General features: G+C 42.6%; 1 protein-coding gene across 1 annotated transcript; it reads right to left on the reverse strand.

Annotated features, from left to right (window-relative positions):
* Nucleotides 1–18,100: 18,100 nt before the first annotated feature.
* Nucleotides 18,101–21,410, reverse strand: LOC147449613 (histone-lysine N-methyltransferase ATX4-like). Its single transcript, XM_086522022.1, has 2 exons — nucleotides 21,020–21,410; nucleotides 18,101–20,942 (listed from the first exon to the last, which is right to left on the reverse strand). Exon 2 carries the CDS (start codon nucleotides 20,871–20,873, stop codon nucleotides 18,363–18,365), a length of 2,511 nt encoding a protein of 836 aa, XP_086378148.1. The 5' UTR covers nucleotides 20,874–20,942; nucleotides 21,020–21,410; the 3' UTR covers nucleotides 18,101–18,362.
* Between the last annotated feature and the right edge of the window lie 3,086 nt (nucleotides 21,411–24,496).

Genomic DNA, 24,496 nt, shown 5'->3' on the forward strand with positions numbered 1-24,496 from the left:
TAGAACGCCTACAATTGGACGGAGAAGAGATAATCAATTATTATGCGGTACAGGTAGAACACAAACGACTTAGTTTCAATCAACACCTTTGATGCAAAGATTTAAAGAAGGGCATGTTAGTGCTTCGCTATGACAATCACTTCGACACAGGCAAGGATAAGAAGTTCCTATTCCAATGGGAAGGCCCTTTCATCATCAGGAAGAAATATGCCAATGGTAGTTACCAGCTCATTGAAGCTGATGGTAAGTTTAATTAGACCAGAGTCAGACCAGAGTCAATGGCTGGCGGCTTAAACCTAATTTTCTACTATTTGATCAAACTCCACCTATCAACATTCCTGATGAGGAGACACCATCCACCTCCACCTCCACCTCCGATGACAATGATCAAACAAATGAGTTAGAGGCATAAATGCCCCTAACCTTATGGGGAGGGCTAATGATACAGGGTTAGCCGCACCGCCCTCTAGTCCGGCTGGAGAAACTAAAGTTGGCTTGGCTTTCGGAGCCGAGGCCGCGGGAATCAACCCCATTCGGGGAGCATGACACAAAAACAACAATTATTTTTTTTGTATCACTGCCACCAAACCACCACTTCCCTCCCTTGCTCGCGCGCGTGCAACAGGCCGCCGCGTTTCCCTTTGGCACCACTCCCTCCCTCTCCTCCATTATCGCCACCCCCACTCCCTCACCCTTTCCCTCAACTACACTCTCTCCCTCTCTCGTTCTCTGTGTAGGTTAAGCCCATAGGGTGCATGAAAGAAAACAAAAAAAAGGATATACAATATCTCTCTCTCTCTCTCTCTCTCTCTCTCTTCGTTCGTCAACCTAGAGGGCCAACAGTTTTTCTCTCTCTCTCCCTTGTTACCAACACACACACACACACATACACACCCCACCTCAAGCTCTCTATCCCCACTGCTCACCCTCATCCATTCTCTCTCTCGCTCTCATTGCCTCTCCTCTCCCCCCCCCCCCTCGTTCACCCCATGCGCAAGCAGAAGCTCTCTCTCTCTCTCTCTCTCTCTCTCTCTCTCTCTCTCTCTCTCTCTCTCTCTCTCTCTCTCTCTCTCTCTCTCTCTCTCTCTCTCTCTCTCTCTCTCTCTCTCTCTCTCTCTCTCTCTCTCAACCCCCACCACACACACACTCTCACTCTCCCCCCCCAACTCCCTCACTCTATCCACAACACCCTCTCTCCCCCTCATCTCCCACTCTCGGGCTCACTCTCCCTCTCTCTGTCTTGTATCACCAGCCCGCAGGCGCAAAACCTCTCTCTCTCTCTCTCTCTCTCTCTCTCTCTCTCTCTATATATATATATATATATATATATATATATATATATCTATATATCTATCTATCTATATATCTATCTATCTATATATCTATATATATATATAGATATACACACCTACACACACACCCACACACTCACCCCAGCCCCTCAGTCATGCCATCACCCGCTCCCTCCTCAATTACGCTCTCTCTCCCTCGTTCTCTGTAATTAGCAAGGCATCACATAAAACATAAAAAATAATAATAAATATATCTTGCTTTGTCTCCTTCCCACACACACACAACCCCAATTACATACACATGCACTCACGAACACATACACATACATACACTAGTGCATTACACGTGCACACACACAATCAAACAAACATATCACACCATACACACGCACAAGAAGGAGAACGAAAGAACTCGACCTCAATGCCTAGAACGACAGAAGAAGACGACCAAAATCACTCAAAGGCAACCATCAATTAATAAGTGACGCCGAAGGCATGCCCCGGCTGGCCCCGAAGGTAATGCGTAGCATCTCGATACCAACAAAACACCAATTTTGGCAGCATTAAACTCACAACAGCCACTGGAACCATCAACAAAACCCAATGTAAATGCGCCAATGGCTAGTGGATTGTAAAAAAACTTCCCGCCCCACTCTTACCTCCCTTCTCTCTATCTCTACCTTCTCCCCCTCTCTATGTCTCTCACTAGATAGACATCTAGACTCTCTACAGTGACAAGTGGATATTTGCAAGGACCATTTGGTAAGGACCACCTCTCACACCGATATAAAGAGGCCTCCACTAAGCATAAGGGGGGAAGAACACATTAGAGGCACCACCTAGGCTCCATGCACTCTACATTCTATGCACCACTAAGCACCTAATGCACCTCCCAAGCTAGGGAGCTCATGGTGTTATGTTTGTTGCAAGCATGGGCATTTTAAAATTGGCAAACATCACCACCACCACCAATCTCCACCCACACCATGGTTGATTTACTAGTCATGACCACCCCATGCACATAAGGCACTCACTATCACCCCGCAAGGCAACATGAGCACACTAGGATTGAATGCACCGACACCATGCTACCCCGGGCCACTCTCAATGCTAGTCATTGACATCACCCGCAGCTACATCATCTTTATAATAACCCAGACCACCATTTTGTAAGTATCATCATCATGAATAAAAGTGTGCAATGCTATCCTGATCTTTGAGTCCATTCTCTCTTCTCCTTAGCTTTGTTTTCCCCATATCCATGGGATGATCCTTCCCTTGTATATCACATCACTTATGCTTCATCACGTCACCAGTTAGTCATGCTCCATTCTGACCTTGTCACATACCTCTCTCGTATACATACTCCTGATTGTTGACTAGGCATTTTCTATACCCGGACGTTTGCTACATCATCATTCTATATTGATTACCTAGATCGCATCTCATTCCTGCCACTCTAGGTCATCTATGTATGTGTCCTAGCCGCACTTATGCTAGGTGGTGCCCCTTATAATTATAGGACAACTCCTACTTTGAGATGATGCTTGGGGATGTTCAGGCTATGTGTGGTGTAGAGGCCACCCCATCTGGCATGTCATTTCCGACTATCAATGCTTCTCCCACTCTAGCTCCAGCTCAGAGCAATGAAAAACTCCATTACCTCTGTGTGCATCAACATTAGTCTCTCTACACTCATGATCAACAAGTTGAATTCAAAGGAGATTGAAATGCATTCCCTCTCTTTCCTTCCTCCACAACATAATCCTTTTCTCCTATCTTTGAGTACTCTCCACTTCTTTCCTCCATAGCCAACTTCACCTGCTTGTAGTAGTCACCATTACACATTCTCTCTATAATTTGCCCTATTAGCTAACATAAATGTCATTCAATCCCCTACCACTCTAAGACATTACTAACAAGAACAAAAGATATCGATTAAACGTTGATTTAGAGCAGGAGTACGCTACTATGCGACTTGGCATATCTAATCCCAATGTTAGAGATCAGCTACGGAACCTTGGGTGCAAGGCAATCAACTTATGGGTTGATGGCCATATTTATCACAGCAATCCAATGACCAATGCATCACCGCCCTTTCGTAATGTATCTGAGCTATTGCGTTTTATTGGAGATGGGAGAGACGGATTGTTTGGCTACTGCTGGAGATTGTATTCAACTTTCGTCAATGAAATGAAAGTAAGAAAACATCTCTATGCTGCCTATTTGTCATTGCAAGAGAAGTATGTGAAAGACAGTCAACAAGTTAGAGAGGAAGCCAATGAGAAGACGAAGCAGCTAAACGATGAGATGGTGAAGCTTAATAAAAAAGTACAACATTAAAAAATGGAGCAAGAGCACCGTCTAGACAATTACATTGAGCTACAACACACTGCGCGTAATATGCACCGGTTAATCAATCATCTCACACACATTCCATTGGGCTACCACATTTGCAAGTGCAAGAGACGTGCGATGTCTATGCTATTTGCAAGCGGTGGAGCTCAAAAGAAATGTATATGCCAACTCTGTAGGAATACAAATGCAAGCTTCTAATTTCTTACATTTTTTGTAGGTTGCTGTAATATTATTTCAATATGCAGGAACTTGGCTCGAATGATGATGGGAATCAATTTTGATGCTCAAACAACTAGAAATACTCTGTTGCAACATATCATCAAGCCAAAGGAGTTGGTGGAGCTATTGGATGATTCATCCAATGTTGGCATTGTTAATTTTTTGCGTCAGAAGTATTTTAGTGAGCTAAAGAGCATTGTGTCACCTCGGGAGATGATGGAGGCCTGTGACAATAACCAAAAAAAAAATTAAGGCCTACGAAGCTTTGTATAGAATTGTCACACTAGGTCACATAGCAAAAGGTTTGTTTAGGTTACTGCCAACACCTTACAATGTCAGCGTTGCAAAAAGGTGCACCAATAATGATGTTGCAAGCTTGTTGGGTGGATTTCAATATGTAGAGGATGCCCTGCCATTAGAAGAGAGAAAATCCTTCCGTTACAACAACGAGTTCAATAATGTCTATGTTGACTTGTTGAAGCTCTAGGAGTCAATGATCAAATTTTATGGGTTGCCACAGGAAGAGTGTGATGGCAAAGTTATATTTGTGATCATGAATCTTGATGAGTGCCAGATTATCAGAGGTCAACGGCTCAAAAGGGTAAGCGTTACTCTTATAAACAGAGCCTTGGTGGGCGTTGATGTTGAGCTAAATGCCAATGAGAAGGGAAACACCTGTATAGGTGTTCAATCCGAGAATAATATTTGGTGACTGACAGCTTTTTATCTCCTACATAAGGCACATGAGTCCCTCAAATGGTATTTTAATCACACCCCAATCGTTGATGTCATTTGACAACAACAAGAAGGACAACTATTGCAGGTTTTAGGTATGGGTACGTTCCAAGTGGTGGCATTTGCCAGGAGATTTAAAAACCCTCAAGTGTATGTTAGGGTGAAAGCAAGGTGCAATGACCCTCTTTCCATGCATTTATTGCTTCCACAGTAAAGTCTCATTAGGAATTGAGGGCAAGGGTGCAAATGCCAGCAAGTCAAAGGGTGGTAAGGGTAAGGGTGGAAAAGCTTCAATCAACTCTGCGAAAGGTGTACCCACTACACAAATAGTGGGTAAAGCACTACAACAATGGTTTCAAGGTATCCTCAGTTGTAACCAAAGTTTACTCCCTAATCGAGACATGGACGATCCAAATTGGGACCCTATTCTACCGATTCCTCTGATAAATGTGCATGTGTGCACTCTTCATACCCGTCTACAAATTCTTGACAAGTTAATTATGCTCCATATTAATTACGCTTGGAATATGGAGCTTGCAGAAATAAGAGAAGAGTGTATAAGAGAACTCGAATCTATTTTATCAAATTTTGGGGGGTGCAATTGAGTTATTAAAGGACAAGAAGGCATTTGGATGTACAGAGGATCGTCCTAATAAAATATGTATGGGTGGTAGTAAAGCTAGGCATTTGCTTTCAGATTATTCTGACTCCCAAAGTCCCAATGAGTTTCAATTGTGAAAAAAGATGTGTGACATTACCACCTACAGAGGTAACGAAGCAGTCCTAGGAATTAAGCGTGCTCGTGTGTGGTAGTGTGTAGATTATATTTTTTGTTTCCTTGAAAAGGCAAAGATAACATGTGTTGAGACATCCACCTTAAAATTTGTAATCAATAGTTTCACAGTGCAAATGGTGGATGCAACGCACATAACACATTACATGGTGGGTTGAACACTTTGTCTTTACAATAAAAAAACATCAGTGTTTGAACTAAAGTTTATTTGTTTTTTTAGCACATTCTTTTTGCATATAGCTTATTTTTTCTCGACACATACGGTTCATTGGGCATTTGGAGTAGCCAAGGAATAGAGAGCGCACACTATCAAACAAAAGCAATGTATTTTAAAAATACACGGCATGGAGGTGGAAGGAAAAAGAGCAATGCCTACACGATATATTCAATCAGTTCTACGGAGTTTTAGCGTGGAGAGAAAGGAAGAAGACTAGAGTGCAAAGAAGTTTGAAACATAGAGTAGAGAAAGTGATTAGCGTGAGGCGATCACAATCACATCATGCTTCGAGTGCAAAAGATCAATTTCGATAATGGTTGGAGACAAGGGGACAAAATGGTAGGTGTTGGGGGGAAAACCAATAAATTTTTGACACTAACCACTTCTATTGTAAACATGCATTGTAATGCCACGTGATTTGTTGACGTCCCAATCAGTGATTCCGTGGATCAAGTTTTGTCTATTTTGGATTTTTTTAAAGTTTTTATTAGTATTATTGAGTTTTTAGTTTTTATCTAAAAAATTAAAGTATTATATAAGTCAAAACTCACAATGTCAATTTCATTTCTTATTTGCACATTCTAGAAGATCCTCTCGAACCCAAACGAACACACACTCATATCTTGCACCACATGGACGATTCACACGAGCAGACCACTACGCACATCAATACCACCATAGCTACTCACACCATTGAAAATCCATCCAGCACCCCATGCAGAATCTACGGCTTCAAACCCACATCCTCAGCCACAAGTGGATAACCCAGCGCTCCAATCCGCTCCAGACGCCCAACAGCCCCATCGAATCCAGATGATCAAACCACCATGCAACATGTTTTTGGTGATCACGGACCACTAAATCATGCCAACCGCACAACTCTACCAAATCCTCCACCAATTTCATCTCTACAGAGAGCCAATTAAGAAAGAAGAGCAACCGAATGGGAATACCGGGGTCCACTTCAAAATCCAGAGCCCTCGCTTGATGTCACATCACCTGGTGCTCAGGCCATCTCAGAAACCACACCGCAAAGATTTGGACTGCAAATCAAACAAAGGGTAATCAAAGTAATACCAGGAAACCCGGTTTCTCAAGCATGAGAGGCCAAGAAGAGGAAAAGAATGAAAGAGATGGAAAAGAAACAGGCATCTTAGAAGGAAGCAAAAAGAATGCAAGAAGAACAAAGAAGGCAAAGAGAGCAAGAGGAATGGCAGAGAGCCGAGGTCGAGAGAGCTCACTTGGCAAACTTACTAGCACGAACAGAGGCAGAGAGGAAGGTCGCAGAGGATAGAGCTCAAGCCACCCAATAAGCAAAGGTTGGGAGGTCAAGGCCTTCAAAAATAACTCAAAGAGCCAAGCAATGTGCAAAGAGGAAGAAGGACAAGGTGATGCCTGAAGAACAACAGGCCCAGGAGGAGAGGAGGAAAAAGTACAAAAATGATCCTCCTTAATAGGCTAGGCAAGTGGCACCTCCACCACCGCCAATAACACAGAAAAAGTGGACATGGAAGCCAGGCACAGTTGCTTTGCGAGAGATTTGAAAGTATCAAAAGAGCAATAATCCCATCATACCCAAAGTGGCCTTCTCTCAGGTGGTGAGAGAGATAATGGATGAATATAGTGATTCCTTTACACGCATACAACACGCAGCCTTACTCGTCCTACAGGATTCTGTCAAAGACATATTGATGCAGCTATTTCAGGATGGCGTTTCCTGTATGGTGTATTCTAAGCGTGTAACATTGAAAAATACAGATTTAGCTCTAGCAATCGATTTGCAAAATGAAGGATGCCTTTATAAGAAATAGTTTATCCCATGTACTCTCTCTTGATGAAATTTGTAATCTTTTCATATAATATCAAAGAGTCAAATCTCTACCATTCCGTGTAATTGTTGAACTTGATTTTGTACATTGTTTTTTTTAAGTATTTGAATTGTTCAAGATGTTAAATTTAAACTCACCTCCACCATGCAAGTACCTGTCAGCCGGGGGGCACCTCTCGGGGATATTTTTATGAAACTAGGCTACAGGGGGGGGGGTCAACATGACAACCATAGTGTACGGCTCGCCCGGTGGGGTCGAACGATGCAAAAAAAATCCATGCAATGACCCGTCGATCGAGGGACACCTCTTGAGAATGTTTTTACAAAATCGGGCGCGCGATGAGAGGGGCGTACGGAGTCAATGAAACCACCACGGAGCACAACGGTACTCGACAAGGTCAGACGGCGTTAAAGAAATCCATGTACGCCATGACGCGCAAGGGGCAGATATGTCTGCTCCATGATGGTCCCGTTGACTCCCGACCCCCCCCCCCCCCCTTACGGTCACCCAATTTCATAAAAAACATCCTCGAGAGGTGCCCCTGGGCCGGCGGCTCGCTACATGTTTGAGGTTTTGTGCATGTGTTGCAAAATTGAAATTTATTGGACAATATGAATTAGAAAAAAAACAAGTACAGAATATTGACGGAAATCATTAACAAAAACAATTATTCTGTATTGATTTAGATATTACGTCATGGTCGATTAGTTTTACTACGAATTACATATATAGGTATGGGGCGAATGGCTGACTTGACGCCAAGGGATCTTACAATTTACTCTTGGTTTGTCACCCCTTGACCTGGGCTCAAGGCGCAGTAGGAGAGGACTGATCCTAGGTGCTTGCCTGTAAAGGCATACAATGCCGCCTCTCGGTTCACCAATATACATTGTGAGCATTTAGGGTGAGAGAAATTCAACGAGTATGGCACTTAATGCTTTGCACTTGAGCAGCTCCGCAGAACCATTCTTGGAGAACTCTGTGTGGGTAGCTCGAAGAATCGATGGCCCCAAGTGGCTCAAGTAGTGCCAAAGCGAGCTATCCCTACCCATGGGTGCATTGCATGAACCTCCAATACGCATTTTGCAAACTTATCAATATGGTATGCCGTCTGCAAAGCGTTTTAAATGACTTTAACACTTGTTGTAAGGAACAATAGACAATTGACCACGTTAAGATACATTTACCTCAGTTTATTCATCCTTCTATTTAAGATTTTGCTTTGTAAGATCGATGCTAGATTGATCATCTCTACCCATCATGATCAGTGGTTTGTGTGGATGAAAAGATCTTTTCGGGGCTCTTTCGTAAAATGAGACACATAATTTGATTTCTAAAAGTGTATACTTGCTACTGTTTGCACCAACTTCTATTCGTTTTCATTGGGGAGAAAAGAGAGGCTTGATGGGAGACCTTGGTCTTCAAAGTCAATTTGAAATTTGACTTTCTCTTCCTTTCCAATGGGATCCTTCATGCCCACATAGATAGCAAGCACTGCGAGTGACTCATCTTCCCTGAGTCCTAGTGCTTTGGCAATGTCTTCAAGGAACAAAAAGTGACGATCATCCACCACCACTACATGCAAAGTGAGAATTTGGAGGTCTGGGAATTCCTCCAACACCTCATCTCCCTCTATCATCCTATCTTCCTCCTCAGTGGAGTTGAGCTCTTGCAAGAGGACGAGTGCCATAAATGCTTCAGTCTTCTCATCAATCTCTTTGATAACTTCATTTGATTCCTCCACAATGATCACATGCGGTCTTTGGTTGACCTTTTCCTTTGATTTTCCCTTATCCATGCCCTCAAGCACAAGTAAGGCTAGAACCATGTCCCAAGAAATGAATTGGGTTCCTATGCACCCCATGCCCAAATCTATGAGATCATCCTCATCCTCTATCCTGTAGTCCCATTCCGTGAGGCCATTTTTAAACCTCAACAAGAGAAAACGAAAGTTTTTGTTGGCCGCATAGAGATACATGAGGAAATCCACTGGCAGCCATGCCGTGTCGGATCCCTAAAAGACTATGGCATATTCTTCCATGTGCTGCGCCATGTAGTTAAGAAAGCTTTTGAATGCCTGAAGGTCAGTAGTGGCCTGCATGTCAATTGTCTCCTCGAACACACTGATTTGTTCATGTGCTCGATCCGCAATTCCTACCTTTTGTAGTTGTGTGAGAAGTGTATCAGTACACGTTGCCATGGGTTCGTTCGCGAAGAAGATGCAAAGAGAGCTTAGAGCTAGAGTTTTGTGAATGTGAGAAATGAAGTTTAAAACCTAGAAAGTCACTTATATACCCAAAGTCACCTTTTGAAAAGCACTTAAAATTAACATAAAAATAACTTCAAACTATAATTTTAAACAAAATCACGTGTCAAAGCATTGAAAGACACCAACATTGAAAACATTTGTGCTTTATATCAAAGATATTGCACGTTTCAATCAAAAACTTGAGCAAGTTCAGAATAAACAAGAATGCACAAAAACGAGATTCAAAACACCGTATGTATTAATGGGAGCAAAATCCTTGTCAGTTACAAGATTTTACAAAAATACATCGCGAAAACGGAATGTTCTCACACAAAAATCTACTCTTTTCTGGAGCGAACAACCATTTCATTGATTACAAAGAGATATCTCTTGGGCAAGGTATATTTGAGATTAAGAAGCTCGTGAAGGTGACTGAGGTGCCAGTCATTATTCACTGCAATGTTTTGCACTACATCATTGTGGAGGCATATTTGCAGGTTAACTGATTCTCTAGAAGCAACATTAGAGTCTAGTGCCTCCCATTCTCCCATCGTCAGCTTCCATCTTCTATAGGGAAAGACCATTGACAAGCTTTGCTTCGCGATCGCACTTCCTCCTTTGCAAGTCCACATTGTTGGTGTCATGTGAACACTCTGAAGTCAAAAGATAAACACAAACATATGAAGAGGCATAAACCATGTTACCGTGGCTTTGTGGGAACCATAAGTACACTTCATTGCTGCTTGCACATCCGCTTCGATTCTCCTTTTGATTGTTGTGATCAAGGCATTGTCTGGCTTAGGCCATTCTAGACTCTCCAAGGTTGGCGAGTGAACCAAAGAAATATTACCATACCCATTTCGCCTATGTGTGACATAAGTATGATTATTACAAAAAATATCACGTGAGGCAAGCTCAGAGGATGGATAGCGAGCATAGAGAAACTTACCAAGGTTAGTGTGGATGGCCTCAAAAGTTCCTATGAAGGACTCTATTGGTTCCCACTCTACAGAATCGGATGGAAAAACATCTGTAAACATGAACAAGCAATGGAAATCTTATAGTCATCAGAAGCAACGTACAATGCAAAAATAATAAATAGACAATTTAAAAACTTGAAAGAGGAGTAAAATTACATTTTACAGGGAACCTCGATGGAGCCACTACTGTCTCTAGCTTCAGTTGTGAAGCAACATACACATGTTGCACCTTTGCAAGCCTCTTGCCGTCTTGTGTTTGCTTGAACTCCATGATTCTTTCCTTCCAATAATGTGCTCGAGAATTCATGTGTCTCCTTGAGACCTTGTGTGCACCTCTTGAGCTGGGTTGCATTGTCACCCACATCATTCGTTTGAACTCCATCATCACCCAACATCCACTGTCGTCTTGTACATTGCTGCATGAAATGGAGTCAATGACACTCCTAGGTCATTGAGTACATAATGATGCCATGGGGAATAGTGGCACAACTTGCAAAAAAACAGTTATGATTAGACGTTGCACATCCATGTTCTCAGTTGTATAAAGAGCAAGATTCTGATGGTACACAAAGACGGTTGATGCCACTTACTGGTATACTGCTCCATCTACTTGTTGGCTAAATGGGAAAGATAATGTTGCAAAGCTTGAGAGGGAAGTAGATCCTCTCTAGAGAGCTTAATGGAGAAGGAGCAAGAAACTTAGTGAGGCTCATGGAGAAATGAAGAACTTCATCTTGAGGAGAATGCAACAAGCTTGAGGAGAATGCAATAAGCTTGAGGAGGAAAAGGAGGTTCAAACTTCTGTTGTTGCAGAGCTTTTGGGAGGGAAAATTGAAAGGAAGGAAAGAGAAGCAACTTGCAAGGTAAAGTGAAGTAAAGTGAGAGATGGTATAGTAGAGAGAGAGAGGGAGGGAATGATCAACACGTTTTTGGAGGGACCCCCTTTTAAGAGAGGAGGGGGGAGAAACTGGTAGTCACTACAGAGAGAAAGGATTGGTTTTTACTCAACTATTTAGAGAAAAGTTTAAATTTTTTAATTTATAAGAGATTTTCTCTTTATATAAAAGAGTACAAGTTTGACCACTTACTTTAGGCCCTGTCATACCCACCATTTCAGTCCACATGGCATCCACTCATTTGTACCTCCTTTTTAATCCCATGGCAAATAAAGAGGTGCCTTTAGACCCCATTCCGTTCCTAATGTTTGTCCATATTTGGAACCTTCTGATCAAGGTTGCGAATTGCGAACATAACGGGCATCATTACATGGTATGCATCCACTCCACTCTTCCACCAAGCAAGCTTGTTTATAGACCCTCGTAGACATGTAATTTTCTCTTTCACTTTTTCTTTCTGTTCAAGCTGTCATTCGTCAAAAAACATGCAATTGAAAGTGTAGAGTGCATGTGCGGTGCGCGAAGCGTGCGTGAGAGAGAGGTGAGTGCAAGCGTGAGAGGGTGAGGTGCAAGGGAGATAATATGTGGTGGAGCTCCTAGAGGCAATACCCTGTAGCCCCTTATTCTCTATATGTACATAAGGATAAGATGAGGTTTAGTGTGAGTGGTCAGTGTCAGTGGGCGGCCGGGCACTGGGCACCCAGCCAGGGGTGAGGCACATCGCCTTTACCCCAACATACTCCCACTTAAAGGCGACTATGCCATTAAGTGGACCCTACTAGCTATCTACTAGTATATACAAGATGATAAGTGAGAGACTCTCTCAACCCACACCTACTGGCTCACTCACTCGATCTACATGCAGTCGCATCGGCTCTAGGCAAGCGTGAAAATCAACGCTAGAGCCTGCATCCAAATCCTGTAGACATCTCTGTATGGTCTGAAATGCTCCACGAAGCGTCATGCTAGCATCAATCATCGCTAGACTGTCAATCCCTACTGCAGATGCTCCCATTGCAGCTGCTAAGTCGGTCCTCGACACTAATAGGTCGTACATGAGACGCCAGAACACTGATGACATCTGCGCAATCCTGGCTTTGTCGGCTTCCTCAGTGCTATATGCATACACTGCATCATCAGGAACACTCATCACGTATGGGTATGCGAGTGCAAGTGCGAGAGTAGAGAGAGAGATACCTACTTTGGGTGGAGCGCACAACAACGTAATCATTGTTGCAGCTCCTTACTCTGTTGTATTAAAGAATAAGTGTATACATGGGTTAAGTTAGTAGATGGGTTAGTAGTAAGTGGGATGTCCGTCCAGTTGGCCTGAATCCCAATAGAAAGTGTCAATCACAACGCACTTATAGCGGAGGAGTGATTCCAATGTATAAAAGTGCGTGCAAAATCGAGTTTCAGCAGGTAGTTTCAACATAGTTGACATGCACATTCTATACAAATCGAGCACTCTGTCCTTTCAAGATAAACTTCACACCTGTCGCTTTGTGTCAATTATTTTGGCGAATCATGTGGTTTCTTCTCTAGTATACCAATCCTTTAACACCAAGTTTAAATTGTGCGTATTACAACCATTAGCGAAAATGTGTGGAAAGCACTTTCGTATTAATTTGCTAGTACAGTTCTTTGCATTATCCATGACTACTTGAATGACATGTTTAGCACCGATTTCTTTATTAATCAAGACCTCAAAAATGTATTTGCCACTTTTAATTGCACCAAAATTGTCAACCGCCTTTATGAACGTATCTCCCCTTGGACAAACCAACATTACATTGATCAGTGGTCTTCTTTGAACATTAAACCAACTGTCACTCATAATTGTGCATTTTGAAAGCGATATATTCCCAAGTATTATTTTGAAAACACGCTCTTTGACTTTGATATAACATTTATCCAAGAGATCATTTCGTATCGTGTGATACAAAGGGGCTGAAAATCCTGGGCCAAACTCATGGATTTTCTTCCATGCAACCTTCCAATGATTATTGTCTACCATGACTAGAGCACTTTCAGTGAAAAAATTTGCTTTGGCGATTGTAGTTTGTGCTTCTTCTAGCGAATGTATTCAAAAGCTTTGATATAATTTTTGACGTATTTGCCCAAGTCCACCTTCATTGTGGCGCTTAAAAGAAACACTGCTTGACATTTTCTCTCCCTGCACAAGCTATTCTGTAGGGTTAGTTGGTATCACCACAAGATCAAGAGTATTGATATTTGACTATGTCTGCTCTTGACATGCATCCATAACAGAGCTATACACCCGCTTTCTCTTGCCACCCTTTTTAGCGAGATCTTCCCTCAAACGCCTTGCAATTACAGGCACATGAGGATGTTCACATTTCTTACAATTCTTTGTAATGCTACCCAAAAAATGGTCCCTAACACGCGGTGCACTGTCTGATTTTATAGTGAAGCAAAATTTACATTGTCACTCCATATATCAACCGCATATGTTACCCAAAAAATGGTCCTTAACACATGGTGCACTGTCTGATTATGCATTACAATTCTTTGTAATGCTACCCAAAAAATGGTCCCTAACACGTGGTGCACTGTCTGATTTTATAGTGAAGCAAAATTTACATTGTCACTCCATATATCAACCGCATATGTTGTAAGCATAATCCCACTATGTGGTAGGGGCTTTTGTATTCTTTGCCTTCTTTGTACCACTTGTGCTGACATTTTGCTCCATTGCTTTCAATTTAATATTGAAAGCATAAGAACTAAATGTTCAGTTTTAAAAATATTATTATTCTTTTCAATATATATTAGAAAAAAAATCAGTAAGAAAGCAATCAAATCTATACAGTATGAGGTTTGCAATGCACTCTAGTCAATCTACATATTGACCACATACATTGTGAGCAAACATACATATTGCAATGCACTCTCTACACAACATATGCATACAACAATGCTATGAATTTGTCAATGCAATTATAAATATGATGATTAGTTATACATCTTCTTCAATTTGCAAACAATAAGACACATCTATTTTCAAATGCTACAAAGAATAATCAATTTCTACACTAAAATGATAATAGTTATTTGCAAAACACACACGAAAGCAATAATATCTTTGATTGGTCATTTCATGCACTAACAATCTTTCATAATACATAATGTACTCCCTATATAAACCAATGCATAAAGCAAGGCAATGAAATATACAATACAATCAGACAATTGAGAACTACTTGTACCCAATCAAGGATTGCGGTCCTCTTATGCATCCAATTCAATATATAAAATCTATTTTAATTAATTAAGGATTATAGCTCTCATATAGTGCAGTGATAATGTATATCAGCTCAAATCTATGATGGTGTGAAATGCAAAACTTCACGGATCTTTATATACCCAATACACTAGTATAGGGCATCCAACCCTTGACTATCGACTCGTCATTTACATATGCTCATCTTCTAAAGACAACTTCGACTCTTTTATGGACCAATGGCTTCGTCGCAATGAGCACGACTCTCCAAGTTCTCAATTGTTTTGGCTTTGTACCTTTATGTTCTGTGAAGGATTTAAATATTTTTAGAAGTGGTTACCATATTAAGAATCACGCTCGGCCCAAAAAAAGGACTTGTGACTCTGTAACCTTAGGTCAATTCACAAAGAGATGATTGTACCCGACGCTCGTATACACTCCCCAGGGATTTGCAGTCAAAATGCCAAAGTTAGAAGAGTTTTTACTAAATATAATTACGCCTGCTAAGCTTTTTTATTTTTTCGACGAGCCCATCGGGTAAATAAAAAAGCCCGACGGGCCCGCCGAAAAAATAAACAAACCCGACAAACTGATCGGCTCTATTGGTTTTTGCAGGTCATCATCAAGGTCACGTTAACAATTAACATGATCACATCTTTTTCATGTGTAATTACTTGTGTTATTAACGTAATCACACAATCGTGATCATGTCAGTGAAATCCCTGATGCTTGGCTTTGGGTTGCTCTAGCTTGAGGGTGATGTCTACGTGTGGTGGCAGTCCATACAATGTCAGTGGCATCCTCTTGGTGGTGGTGATCAGTGGCTTTATGCTTTGTTGTTGTGTTTGGGACTTTTCGGAAACTTGAGATTCCTGTAGATGTCATGGCTCGGTGTGAGCATGGCTTTCAATGTAAATTTTATACACTTCTCACTCACAATTTTGAGTTTGGCCAAAAAAAAAAAAAAAGGAACCGTGTATTCTAAGATTATGCCATTGACATACAAACTTAATATGCAAAAAGGTAGTAGACAAAAGAGCATGTCTACACCTTATGACCATCTACCTCACCTATCAATCTTGCAAATTCTCGAACAAAGAATCTATCTCTGTTTATGTATTTGGGTGTCTATGAAAAATTAGTGTTTAGTTCTCTAAAGTGCCTAGAATCATGTTATGCTACTTTTGGTTACATGATACACATGACTTAGTGAAATCTTTGATGAGGATTCTCTTCATGAGTGTGAACTCATTATCCTTTTTCATATCATAGAACAAGCTTGCTTTTGCATTCAACAATATTGCTAGAGACTCTAGGGTAAAAGATGGCCCCCCTTTAGCCATTGTCCTACATACTCTTGCTCCATATCAAGAACAACTGCGCTTGAGTAGTTGGTAGCCTAACTCAATTGTGGCATTCTCCCATTCGTGCCAGCAGGGATCGAAGCCTTGTTGGTTACCCCATCTCTATATTGGCCTACAGTTCGAGCTTCAAATGGCGTCTTTTCTTGTTAGATGGCAAGCTTTTGGCCACTCAAATCGCACGGAGTCTTTGTTGCTGAAAGCCACCCTCATCAGCTCTCGATTGACCTTCTACTTGCCCAAAATGATGAAGGACAACACCCTAATAGCATGCCCCAATTTGAGCATACCTAAATAGGGGCTTTTACCCTATTTACAGTAACACTTTTTGCAATGTATGAGTGATACAGATTTTGAGGTGAGTGATAAACTTTTGAACCTTAGCACCCATTTTGATACATGTATGAAGTCATTATTAATCATTCATACTATCCCAATCTTCACACCATGAACATACCCATTATAGCCAGTCAATTTTCTTCCAATTTATATGGAAGGCTAATGGTTATGTATTCCTCAGTTATATCATCCTTATGATAATTAGATGACAAGAGCGGCCAGCACCGACATTGCTTCAATTTCATATGCAAAGCGCCACGAGAAAGTAATTGCAAAGATTGTATAGGACAATCAAGGGCTCACAAGCTTCCTATCAAATCATGGCAACCTTCTGTGAGAAGAGATAATGGATACCACTGCCTCAAGCATTGAACGGACAATGGTATAAACATGGTGAAGAGTCAAATTGTCATTCTAAAACAAAGAAATTGAGGACGACCTATGTGAGACTCTTAAGTGAAAGGACCCATTTACAAATAAAGTACCAAAGGCAATTCCATCCATTCAATGCTTCACATGCAAGAGTCATATGTATGCCTAACTCTCTTCTTCTATAAGGCTTGTTATAGAAAGCCAAAAGCGCTTTCACACGATGACTTAGCAGATGATACAATATAAACATTGAGATTATATATGGTGCATAAAGCCATCAGCAAAATTTGGAATGGTGATTCCTACTAGCAACCACAAGATGGTGAATGCACCATGTATTTCCACCTCAATACTCCCTTGTACATGGCATTCAAGGTCTTGAACCTTCAAGACCTTGATTGTAGCACACTGATACAGCATGGTAGTTCAATTCCAATCTTTCACACAACTAAAGACGTGACCATAGTGTTAAGGAAAGGTCTGCCTCACCTTAGCTTTGGGCTGGTTGAAAATCGACACTAGCCAGTAGCAAACCATGGTAAAGGGAAGAAAAAACAGTAAAATAAACAAGAAGATAGTTCAATAACTATAAATCTCAAACAAGTATATGCACACCGCTTCGCAAGACTAGGAAAACCCCTTCCTAGCGCCCTTGACAGCATGTCTCCCAAAAACAAGACACTATGAAAGCACTGAATTCCAAAGGGCAGATTGGGACCCGGATGTAGAGACAAGCTTCTGGCGAGAGAGAGAGAGAGAGAGAGAGAAGAAGAAGAGAGTTTTAAAGTCGTCAGAAACTATCCCAAGAGACCTTAAAGATCTAGCCGACGAGGAGTTGAACTCAAGACCTGTTATGAGAGAGAGAGAGAGAGAGAGAGAGAGAGAGAGAGAGAGAGAGAGAGACTCTAACTGAACAACATAGCTCAACTCTATTTATTCAACAGTTCAATCCACAACAACTAGACCAGAGAGAGAGAGAGAGATGTGAACAATTCCAAGAGACAAACTGACACGCATTGAACTCTAGCCACACTCTAGAGAGAGTGGAAACAGACCACTTAAAAGATAATAAGAGAGGTTTCCAGACCCAATAGCGCACCTCCAACCTCCAACTTCACCCGTTTTCAAGTGGGTCCCTAATGTAATCAAACACATAAACAGAAATCAACACCACTAACTTCTAGCCATCAGATCCGACGCGACGCGATGCAAAGAGCTGCGAAACAACAAGTGGCTTTCTCAATTGGAGAGAAGCACTCTCATTCTTACATTCATGGGATCATGGACCTTGCTTTCCATGCCCAAGTGACAAAAATTTGTGTACACCCCTGAAGGGGTATGCATAGATATAAGGCAAGCCTTCACTTTTAACCTGCCAAAAATCTTATGTACACACACACACTATATAACACAGACAAAATTTGAGGTTCTCTGCAGAAGACCCCCCCACCCTTCTCCTCCAACACAGATGGCACAAAGCTAACAAATAAATTTTCTGCAATTGGGTGCCCCGCAAAGGCACGGAACTGTTCGATTTTCAGGATCAAACAAGTAGTCATATGTAAGCTCCTCCCCTGCCATCACATTTTGCTTGGCGATGAGGATGATGCAAGTGCCCCCTGCTCTCTTTGCAGGAAATATCCGTGCAAAGCAGTTTGGGGCACAAGAATGATTGATAAGCCGTGCAATGTTACCCTTGTTGGTAGCATCAATTACAACCTCTTCACTTACTTTAAAGAGATAGCAATCCTTCCCTTGCTGCTTGTACCTCCGTTCACGTATGTCTGCGACACTTCTTCGCACTATTTCACCCCTGTACTCAACTACCATCTCCCCCTCTTGGATGTCCTGTCGTGCAAACAGGCCCCACTTGTGTATCGCAGATTTGCCAAAACAGATTCTCGAGCTCTGCATCCACTCAAGGTTTACCAGTCTTTCTTCAATAGAGAGGATTTCAGGTGTGTCAGGAAGCTTCCTTAAGCTGAGGATGCTCTTCAAATCATGGTGCGTGAATCCTGCAGGCACGTGCGGTACTGCTTCTCTGTTGCCTACCCTGTATTGAGAAGGCCATTGATACGCATACAACCGAGAGCATGTCTGTCCCATCTCTTCATTTTCAAACCCATGTATCTCACTCTCTTCTGATTCTTCGCTGCTGAAGGAGCCAGGCGTGGAGACATTTTCTTCATTGTACTCGCTCGTTGCCAGGCTACTCTCCAGCTGTTCTTGCCTCAGCTTCTCTTGTCGCAAAAGCTCCGCTTCCAAAGCAGCAATTACCAGCCTTCCATTCTCAGATGGTTGTCTATGTTGCGCGCAGTACGACACCTTTTTAAATTCGTTTTGTGCGGTTATGGTGCTTATCTCCATTCTGTATCCAGCTCTCAAAGCACAAGTTGGGTGGTATGTGGTTTCACATTCCTCACACCTTATACAAGCTCCATGTGATTGCTTACATATCACACATTGCTGCTTGAATTTCGACATGTCCATTGAAAGAATCCCATCCGCAGGCTCCATGTTGGTTATATTCTGAAAGAAGACTCCTCTCGTGAACCACGCACAAAACACATGCACCCACAAGTCAGGGACGACTGTCCGTTTCAATGCACCCCCTCGGACAGGGCATAAACAGCATTCCCTGCTCTTCTCAGGATCTTCACATACGCGACAAAGGAAAGAGCCCCCTATGTCAGCTGCCCTTACTCCATAGCATTCTTCATGTACTGCTATCTGGCATCGATTGCAAACCAACATCTGATTGTAATCATAGTCCTCTACCCACCGACAAACTGCACATCTCTCTTGTGTCCATTTCAAATTAACTGGTTCATAAGGGGTTTGCAAGCGTGCTTTCAGTACCTGCTCTTGAGAGCAAACTTGGAAAGCGAGGCCCGAAGCACCACCGTCAGCCATAGATTGGAGCCAAGAAAGAAGCGATTCTGATGAGTCCTTGAGCTTGACGCTCATTTTCCACTTCTTATTCCTGCAACCTGTGTGAGCTTCCCATTTTGTCAAGCTTACAAGAGGGGTGCGTCCTTTGCAGATAGAGCAAAGGCAGATTACCTCATGCAGCTTAGGGTAGTAAGCACCATCTATGCCAAAGCAGACAACAGTAATACTAGTGGGCACCTCCAAACATGACCTGGCAATGCTTTCTGGCTCATGCGGGTCCTCATTATCAACATAGCTACCATCATCACCATCACCATCACCCACATTAGTGTACCTACCAGAATCCTCAACAAGCTGATTACTCTTCTGCATTTCAAGATTCGCTTCTGAGATGGCAGAATCCAAGTCTGCCCCAAACCTATGCCTAATGTATGCTTGTTTTTTGTCCTGAAATGCAAAAATGTCATCAACATGCACCCAACAATATTCTCTGTTCCTCCCTTGTCCTGGAAAATTGCCAAAAAACATCACACACAAACGATCTGTGTGAGCTCTCTGCACATTCTGTTGGTCAGGATCAACAATCACACCAGGCCAGTTCACATCTTCGCGCATGCACGACCTGGCCCACACAACATCACCTGTTTTGAATTGAGGCATGAGCACAGAATTGAGGTTCTGACCATGTTTGCCCATGTTAGCCTTCTGCATGTGCTGATTTGACTTCTGGGGGCTTGGTGTAAGCATCTGCTCTTCCCCACCAGGTGAAGGGGGAAGGGTTCTTCGTGTGGACGAATTGCGCGGACGCCGCTGATAAACCTGTGTGACCTTTAGAGGCTCTTGATATGGGCATGGGCTGCGTCCTGCATTGGGGCTAATCTGTATGTTGGTGAGCTTAGGGCCCTGTGTGACCTTTGAAGGACCTTGATATGGGCAAGGGTTCCTACCCACACTGCACCCTGCATTGGGGCTAATCTGAGTGCTGGTGGGCTTAGGGCGCTTGGCAAGCGATGGAAGAGTTACCAACCATTCATCAGAGAATCGTTTCTTTGAATTCCTCTTTTGGGACCTGCGAGGAGCCCCTGTGTGGGAAGCCATAGCCAGGAAAAGGAGGGAGGAGATCCAGCGCACAGAAAATGGGTTTGGCCCAAGACCAGAGATCGGATTCTGCGAAAGAGAATTGAATCGCAAAAAATGCAGACAATCTGTAAGGAAGCGATCAGCGGGGAGGGCTCGGCGTTTACCTGGTGGGAGATAGTCTGCGTATCCGCTGGTGGGCGATGGAGAAGAGCGGCAAGAAGAAAGGAGGAAGAGAAGGGCGCTTCCGCTTTGCGTGCGTTATGGGCGAAATAAATACGCGAACCCAAAATTGCGAGCTGAAGTTTTATATGAATTTTACCCACGAAACAAAGAGATCCTCTGCCACGAGAAATTCAACAGGCAACCGCGCTCTTCTGCTGCTTTGGGCCTGCGTGACTGCGTCGCGCTCTACATAGTCATGTAGCCTATGCATTTGTGTCTCTTCTGTTTCTCTGATTTTGCTTTCCCCGCATTCAAAGCACACAACGCGGGCTTTCCCGACATCCAACCAAAAGCAAAAAAAAGCAGCTTGATGTTGCCACTTACCCCCTACCTCAACCTTGCATGGGCGAAAACTTCGATGAAGATCCATATAAAAATGCACGGCATTCAAATAGTGCAGGTTCTAGGCTTTTCTTTCTCAACATGCAAAACTTCTGCAGGTTTTGAAGGTCATTTTATCAGACAAATCGGGATGTTTACTTGGTTGGCATAAGTCTTTTTTTTCAACTTTAGCCGTAGCCTCGTTCACATTGACCATCATCCTCCTTATGCACGATTAGGTGCCATAATCGAACGGCCACTTTTATTTTCTATGCAGCTAGGTGCTTTTATACGCCGAAGTCAATTTGTAGGCTATAAGTTGGATGGGGAGCTTCTTGTCAAGGATGTCGTCTTTTGGAGTGCATTGATTGTGGAACATGCCCAACAGGGGCAAGTCCAACAAGCTCAGGGCTGCTTTCAACATATACGAACTAAGGGGCTCTCTGTAGATGCAATCACCTTTGCTTGCATATTGAAGGCATGCGGCACTACACAAGATGAGGTTGGTTACCTGATTATTTGCAGGATTGGTGAAGAGGTTAGTTACCCGATTAGGTTTGAGGATTGCGAACAGTAATCGAGTATATGACAAGTGGCTTATGACGGAAATGCTTGTGGATAGCGAGCTCTCAACATTTTCTCTTATCATGCTTGATGAAGCACATGAAAGAGAAAAATTCACACCAATATCCTCTCTTATTGCTGTTAAGCCGATATATTTAATTGATCTAGAAGGTGATATCCACATGTTGTCAAGCATGTGACCCTTGCATGTGATCATGCGCTAGGTTGAGCCTAGGTGCTTCTCATCAAGCGGTTTAAGACTCAAGTCGGCTTCTCTTCAGAAGCTAATTGGAGGAGGAAGTTCTCGAGATAGTGACTCTTCATTGGGAAAGACCGCCATCAACAGCTCTTCTCCTAGTTGTACCCTATATTACATGCGCATTGTCCTCATGTTTACTTGGTTTCGAAATGAGGTCTCACAATCGACCACGTAGCCAAGCAAATCACCATTAGATTAATAAAAACAGCGAACGGTTCAGATTATCGCATACAGCAGCTGACAACGAAAGCCAATAGCCGTCAAGGCCACAAGATTCGAGAAATGTTGGTAGAGCGATATTGTACTTCGGACCTATGACAACAACAATGGCAGAACACCTTTGACTCCTAGTGGAACAACACCAAGCAGCAGCAGATGGCCGTACTCTCTTATCAACCTTGTGTCGTTCAACTGCACCCTGAGTCTCAGCTGCCCTCTACAATCTGTATTGACTGCCACTCTCCAAGAGCCACCATGCCCTGATTGACCAACTTTTCGGCAGGATGACAATGGACTTGTTCCTCATTTTGAAGTTACATAGAGCTAGAATCCAACATCGCATGTTCTGTCATAAAATCTAATATCTAATATCTAACCAACCCAAATGATTTTATCATATTAAATTGATCACTTAATGTGGGAGGATAAACGGGAACAACTCTTAAGATATAGACATGTGCTTATAGATCTATCTCAACACGGGGCCAATGGTAAAGGGGCCCAAATGAGAGATGGTCTATCAAAGAGAAAGGCTAACAAATGGAGCATAAGACCTTAGGGTTAGCTTCATTGAAGACCTCCAATAATGTGTGTAAAAGGCCTTTGACCTTAGGTAAGCTAGGGCTGAGCTTGAGGCGCGGGAACCCGACCCAGCTCGAGGTGCTTGTCCTGCTTGTCATGCTTGATGACTAAGGTGCTTGAGGTGCTTGATTATTGAGGTGCTTGAGATGCTTGAGGTGCTTAATTATTGAGATGCTTGAGGTGCTTGACATGCTTGAGATGCTAGGGTTGCACTTAAGGTGAGAACCCAGCCCAAGCTTAAAGTGCTTATGAGCCAAGCTTGTGGTGGGAACTGGGCCTATGCATGAGGGGCTTGAGGTGTCAAAAAGTCAAAGATTCAATCCCTACAAGGAGGGGGCGAGCCCTACATGAGGGGGGATGAGAGAGAACACCCACACACTCACACAAGGCATGCATAGTACAAAGAAAGCAAAAGGGACACTTGTCAAGTTCCTCCTCATGTTGCCCTCATGGTGTGCCTGAAGCCTATTGGTTGGCCACCCAAGGGGTCCAATAATAATTTAGGAGATTTATTTTATTGATTTAGCATTTATCTAGCCCTCTCTCTCAAAGGGGAAAGGGGGACACTTGTCTCAAGGCTACCCTTGCTGCTTGTAATGCCTCCTGCTTGTGATTGGCTAGGCCTGGAGGGGTCCAATGAGCTTCAAGCATGAGCTACAAGGGGGGGTCGACCCAAGCAAGCTAGGGGGTTACTGAGGGGGTATACTCACCCACACACACTCACAAACACTCTCATTGTGTGCTATGCAAAGTGCAAGAGCTCCCTCTCCTTCTCCAAGCAAGTAGAGGTTGAGAGCATACACCAACACTCTTGGATATGGAGTGCAAATCCAACCAAGAGCCATGCTTCAATGCTTAAGCTTGCCATCTCCTTCTTCTTCATTACTATGCTATTATGTATGCTAGCAACAAGAGTTATGATAAGTGAGGAACTAATTCTTTCTCCTACGAAATGTTTCTTCTTCCTCTTCCCTACCCTCATTCACTGCTAGCTCTCTCCACTTTCGAAGGCGTTTTAGGTCTTGGGACTGAGGCTTGGGATAGTTAAAGCTTTCTTCAAGTTTATGTTATGTTTGTGATGCATGAAGCTTTCCATCTTCATTGCATCACCTAGGTCACAAGGAACACAAAGATTGTATTGTAACAAGTCTCTCTTAATGGGAGGGGGGACCGGCTCCACATAAATCCGGTCCTCAACTGTTGTCATGTTCTCTAAATTCTCTCTCTTGCAAAAGTATTGTTCATGCCAAGTTAACTAATTGCTATGATTATGTTGCTATCTTCAATTATGTTCACCCGCTATGCTCACAAAGTCATTTCTCAAAAGTACTCTCATTAATTTCCGCTACTCTCAAATTAAATAGGCCAATTTCATTACATTGGTATCAGAGCATTTGGTTCTCTTTTCTTGCTTAAGAAGAGAGGTCCTTAAGTAGTCTATAAATGGTTGATGTTGTTAATTATATTAGGGTAA

This window comes from Adiantum capillus-veneris, chromosome 10 (genome assembly GCF_014529385.1).
Source record: "Adiantum capillus-veneris isolate H3 chromosome 10, ASM1452938v2, whole genome shotgun sequence".
In the NCBI taxonomy this organism is placed as follows: Eukaryota; Viridiplantae; Streptophyta; class Polypodiopsida; order Polypodiales; family Pteridaceae; genus Adiantum; species Adiantum capillus-veneris.